General features: G+C 30.4%; 1 protein-coding gene across 1 annotated transcript in view; it reads left to right on the top strand.

The window, feature by feature from the left end:
- LOC106478328 overlaps positions 1-6,237 on the top strand; it is a 209,921-nt gene that overhangs the window by 200,991 nt on the left and 2,693 nt on the right. The window contains exon 13 of the mRNA XM_022381933.1: positions 1,536-1,744. Within this exon, the coding sequence (XP_022237641.1) occupies positions 1,536-1,744 (209 nt within the window). The remainder of the gene's footprint in view (positions 1-1,535; positions 1,745-6,237) is intronic.

The following is a 6,237-nucleotide window of genomic DNA, read 5'->3' on the forward strand; positions in this document are numbered from 1 at the left end:
CAAAATTCAAAACAAATCAAACCAAAACCATAATAAACTGTATGTTTTAACCCAATAGATGGTGCTGCAATACATTATTATTGATGGTTTCAATCTTAGGTAAGAGATTTTTAAAAATTGAGTCAAAAAATTAATAAACATTTTTTTACAAAAACTTGTGCATTTGCCCTTTGCTATAAAATTCATTGCCTATATCATCACAATTAATAAATGACAGGGTCACACATTTGACAATGTAGGAATATTTATTCAAGAATTTGTTGTTGTTTTTTTTTTGCATGGTTCAATCAATAAGATTTTATCAAGAAGAAGTTTTCACATAACTTAAAAGTATACATAACTCAAGCCCCCTAGTGGCACAGCTTGATGTCTGTGGACTTATACCGCTAGAAACCAGGTTTCGATACCTCTGGTGGGCAGAGCTTTATAGCTTTATGCTTAACTAGAAAACAAACGAACATAAGTCTAAATTCTAATCTAATGACCAAATATACATAAAAAAAATGTTGATTTTGTGAAATACTAGGAAAAGGATAGACATTCTTTATACATATAGAGCCATTGCAACATGTATTACTTTGTACATTAGTTTTAATTCACAGTTGTAGACCATCACAAGAATAATGCATTCTTCGTCATTTGTCTTCTAATTTTCTTGTTAAACACTTGTTGGACTAGTAATGATGTTAATGCCAACTAACTTTGGTCTGATGGACCTTATACTAATGTGGTTAAAACTTGCTTTTTCACTTCTGTTCCTTACATTCTTAGGAGTTGTTGAATATTACACACTTTATTATGTCCACAGTATGTTTATAATTACATATCTGCCTTACCACATATTCAGCTCGTAAAATTTACTTTCTTTACTCTTTAAATATATGTATAAGGTTGTTTGCTTACTGTATTAACACTTCCTTTTAAAATCAAATTTACAATTTGGATCTGAAACTTATTATCACAAACACTTGACAAAGAAAGTTTGAAAATGTGGTTTTAGTATTTATCATTTTCAAAAGGTGTGATAACCTGGATCTTATACCTTTTTCATTACATGTGATTGGGAAAAGGTTTGACAATATGAATCTGGGAAATGTCTTTAAAAATACATTATTTCTAAGATGTTAGCTGTGTATAAAGTACATACAAGACAACTTGTCATGAAATTAGTTGCGATAGTTTTGGTACTTATCAAAACGGTTGTAAATATCAATGATAGTGAAGATATTAATGATACATTATCTCCTAAGATGTTAGCTGTGTATAAAGTACATACAAGACAACTTGTCATGAAATTAGTTGCGATAGTTTTGGTACTTATCAAGATGGTTGTAAATATCAATGATAGTGAAGATATTAATGATACATTTTGATTATTATATTTTTCACTTATATTTTGATTTATCATAATATGTACTTCCTATCAATTTTTTGTATAGAACTACCTTCATTAACTTTAGTTACTTTTTAGTTCCTATCTACATAGTTAGCTTACTTTTGATCAGAAGTTGCTGATAATGATGTTTTTTTAACAGCTACTTACTTCCAGACAAATCTAAAAACAGCAAACAAAAGACTCCTGTACTGAAAAAGACTTGCAACCCTAAATGGAATCACACTTTTGTGTATGATGATGTCACTCTAGATGAATTGAAAGAAAGGTGTCTCGAACTGACTGTTTGGGATTATGATAAAATCACAAGTAATGATTTCCTAGGTGGTGTTAGACTCAGTGCAGGGACTGGTAAGTCTACTGCACCATATTCTAATGTGTCTGAATCACATTTCATTTGTCTGTTTCTTTTTAGGATAAGTTGTTTTTAGCTATTTTAGTAAAACAAGTAATTGGAGATTAACAGGAACTCTGGTTGTGAAAGATCTTTTGAAAAATCGTAAGTGCTGTGCTACAAAGAAGCATTAGAATATGTCATAATTACCTTCAGTTTTTTTAGTAAGATTTCTCATAAGTGAAAACAAAATAATATTGAAAGTTAAAAATTAAACAAACAGGTTAAGTCCTTACAAGATTATTTGTAAATTGAATGAAGCCATGGATCTTTGTTCAAATGTATCGCACACTTTAGATAAGAAGCAGTATTTTGTACGTACATATTCAGAACTTGTGAAAGTGCAGTATTTACTATAACTTGAAATAAATGTTAATATAAATATGTCCTTAAAAATGGATTTAATGTTAAGATATATCATGTTTACAATTAAAATACGAGTTAGTTAGATTTATAAAAAAACAAGCACATAATTATTTTTTAATGAAATCAGGCTTCTTGCAGTTAAATGTAATGTATCACAAGTATTGTCTGAATCAAATATCTATATATGGATAGAAATTTGATAGCATTGTTGTATTTCAAGTATTTTTCTCTGAATCCTGGCTTGCTTTCCACTTTACTAGAATCTGTTCAGTTGTTTTTAGGATATTATAAAAATTTAAGATTCTCCTGTTATTTAACAAGCTGCACTGATCTTTTCTAGTTTTCTTTAATTCCTAAGTTAAACCCAATTTTGAATTCTCTTGCATTTTTTGACGAGTCACAAGACTATTAATTTGGGTTCTGTGCTGGTCATCCAGTCATCTTGCTCTTTTCTTGTGGTAACAGAGCTGTACCTTCATGTTGATCACCCAGTAGGACTTTCTTCTTGTGATAACACAGCTGAACTTTCTTGTTGATCATCCAGTGGTACTTACTTCTTGCTTTTTTCTTATGATAACATAGCTGGACTTCCTTGTTGATCATTTAATGGTACTTACTTCTTGCTCTTTCTTATGATAACATAGCTGGACTTCCTTGTTGATCATCTAGTGGTACGTCTTTCTCTTTTCTTGTGATAACACAGCTGGACTTCCTTGTTGATCACCCAGTAGGACTTGCTTCTTGCGATAACACAGCTGAACTTTCTTGTTGATCATCCAGTGGTACTTACTTCTTGTTCTTTACTTGTGATAACATAGCTAGATCTCCTTGTTGATCATCTAGTGGTACGTCTTTCTCTTTTTTTGTGATAACATAGCTGGACTTCCTTGTTGATCGTCTAGTGGTACTTACTTCTTGTTCTTTACTTGTGATAACATAGCTAGATCTCCTTGTTGATCATCTAATGGTACGTCTTTCACTTTTCTTGTGATAACACGGCTGGACTTCCTTGTTGATCACCCAGTAGGATTTGCTTCTTGCTCTCTTTAATTCTGTTCACATAGGTGGACCTATTTATTCTGTTACTTTAACTGGTTTATCCAATGGGACTTCTTGCCTTTTTTAATTCTTTTAACATAACTAGTCTAATTTATTCTGCTATTATGCTGCTCAAAAAATTGCTTACTCCCACTTGTTTTCCATACAATTAAGAGTTGTTTTTAGAAGATAACTTGTTTAAAATGTTAACTTTTATTGAAATATTATCCAGTAAACTCTTAAAACCTTTTATAGGATAGCAAATGCATTTTGTTTGGTGACTTAGAAACAAACAATGTAAAGCAAACTTGTTTTCTGACTCTGTGCTATGATTTTGTCATATATTTGCTTAAATGTGTAACGTTTGTTATACAAGCCTAGATGACAATTATTTGTTAAAAGTGTTGAATTTACCTAACCAACATTTGTAATGAGTGTGACTAAACAGTGTACCAGAGATTTGAAGTTTTTGAAATATTGATTTGTTACAACTACATATGGGCAATATGTTAAAAAAAGTTTAGATTTTGACCACTAGAGAGCACCACAAATTAATATAAATTTTTTAAAATTTCATGACTTATCTTTAGAGGTTAATAAGATATGCAAGTATATGTATACTTATGAAGTACTTAAGTATATATATATATACAATTTAAGAACCTAAATGATAAGCTGTATTTATTAACCTTTGAAGGACAGGTTTCATTAGTGGGTGTTTTTCACAATGCTTCCACATTTTATGCAGTTGTTAAATTGCTGTCTTCAGCTTTGCAACTTAAAACATAGTACTTTGTTGAACCAACCAGCCATGTTTTATCGGTATCTGCCAAAAAATAAAAATAAGTGAAAAGTTTTAATTTTTATCATTGAAAAGAAACATGCACATCAATGGTTATTTTTAACTTGTCAAAGGCTGATGTAGGTAACCAAACTTGGTATATTTAGAGGATGAAAGTCATGATATGTTCTGGCTCTGAATGTTAGGAAAATATAAACTGAAAATTCAGAAAGCAATAATTAGTGATTACCTGGATCCTTGTACAGATAACAATGTAAAACCATTGAAGGAGATATGTAAGAGGTTAAAATATACATGTGATCAACATCACTATAAGTGTTACTATTTCGAATTTAATATGTTATCAAGCTATAAAATTTCAGAACCTTTAAGTAGTGCTTATACTTCTTAATTGTGTATTAGTAAAAGGTTCTAATGACATCAAACATGTCTTTTTTAAGAACCTTGTACATAAAATATATTACAAACGAGAAAGAAATGCCACCAAAAGACTTTGGTTTACTAAGATATGCAGAACAATTGAATTTATACTTTTTTTAATATGTAAGCCTTTGGAAGGAAGGTTTTCACAAAAGACTGTGAAGTTAGAACAGTTAACAAGTCAAAATACATTAGTTTTTAGTACCACTAATGGTGCACTTTGATTTTTTATTTTTTTTTCTGTGTTTGTAAATATTTTATCCTAAAAATGTTCATCAGAGTAAAGAAAAATATACCACCTTCAAACATGTTTATCATTTTAGTTTATATTATTGAAATACAATTGAATAAAAAAAAAATCCTGTAACATAATTCAGCTATTGGCTAAATATCACTGTAATTAGCAGAGAGACTAACTTGATGTGGTGCTTTTTTGTCAATAATTCACTGAATCGGCCATGTAGGAATAGATAGACATTCTTTTTCTACCATACTATAAATGCTGGAGGAATCCCACACACTACAAAAATTTGAAAATCCAAAAAACAGCCAAAGCGAGATAGGTACTTGGCACAAAATACTTAATGATGCTACATTAACAGTGGCAAAATTTTATTTTATTGGATACTTTTTCTATCTCACTTTAGATGTTTTTGTTATTTTTAAATACTCTTCTACTACTTTAGTTAAAAATTCATCAGTTTCTCAAACAGCATAGAAATTACAAATCATGAAACGTAATTCTTTATCTGAAAGCAATTCTGAGTCATAATATGTTGAAAGATTGTAATTATGCAACTCAGTATGATAAGTAATCAAATTTTCAATGTTACAAGAAATATTTTAATGTGTACAAGTGCTTTGAGACACGTACGGATGGATCTAATTAATCTAAAGTTATAATGTTTTATAAATGAAGACAAATCTAGTACACTTTTAGTGTTTAAAAAGCAATTGTTAAAAAGAGTTTGTTTATATTGTGATAAGTTTTTACTGCTTATATCTTGGTGTTAAGTGTTTCAAACTGTGATGCTCTCTAAGGGTAAAACAAACATTCTTTTTGTTTTTATACCTAATTTGACTTTCTTTCAAAAATCAAGTTATTTTTATGTGGCAAGTAATCGTGTCGTAATGATTAAACTGAAGTTGTTTTTTCTTTAATACTACATGGTTTTTTTAAATAACTTCAAACATTTATTAGAGAAAATTTCAAAATTTAGTTTTTCTTTTATTTATGTCCAACTATACAACATTTTTATCCCTACATTTTTAATATTGTTGCGTCATCGAGATCACGTGACTATTCTCACGCCCTCTAGTTTCTAGAACTATCTTGTTCCTTCATGAATGCCCTAGCATTTACTAGATGGGGTAGTCTGGTATATAAAAGAGGGTGACAACGTGACGGGAGAATAATGTAATGTGTACATAGTGAGTAATTTGTTACGTCTCCGTTTGTTAATTGATTTTTCGTAACTTCATTCCGACAAAACTTAAGCGACACAAGTCCTTTCTTAATAAAAACTGGTTTATTCTTTCCGAATATAACTTTACCGATACACTCAACTTCAACAATCGCGCTAAAACAAACGCTATAACAACGAACGTGCTCAATAATACTTCTGACTGCAGATCAATTACTCACTGTCTACACACACACATTACATTATTCTCCCGTTACGTTGTCACCCTCTTTTATATACCAGACTACCCCATCTAGTAAATGCTAGGGCATTCATGAAGGAACAAGATAGTTCTTGACACTAGAGGGCGTGAGAATAGTCACGTGATCTCGATGACGCAACAATATTTTGAACTATAGCG

The sequence above is a fragment of the Limulus polyphemus genome, unplaced genomic scaffold, assembly GCF_000517525.1.
Source record: "Limulus polyphemus unplaced genomic scaffold, Limulus_polyphemus-2.1.2 Scaffold200, whole genome shotgun sequence".
Taxonomy (NCBI): domain Eukaryota; kingdom Metazoa; phylum Arthropoda; class Merostomata; order Xiphosura; family Limulidae; genus Limulus; species Limulus polyphemus.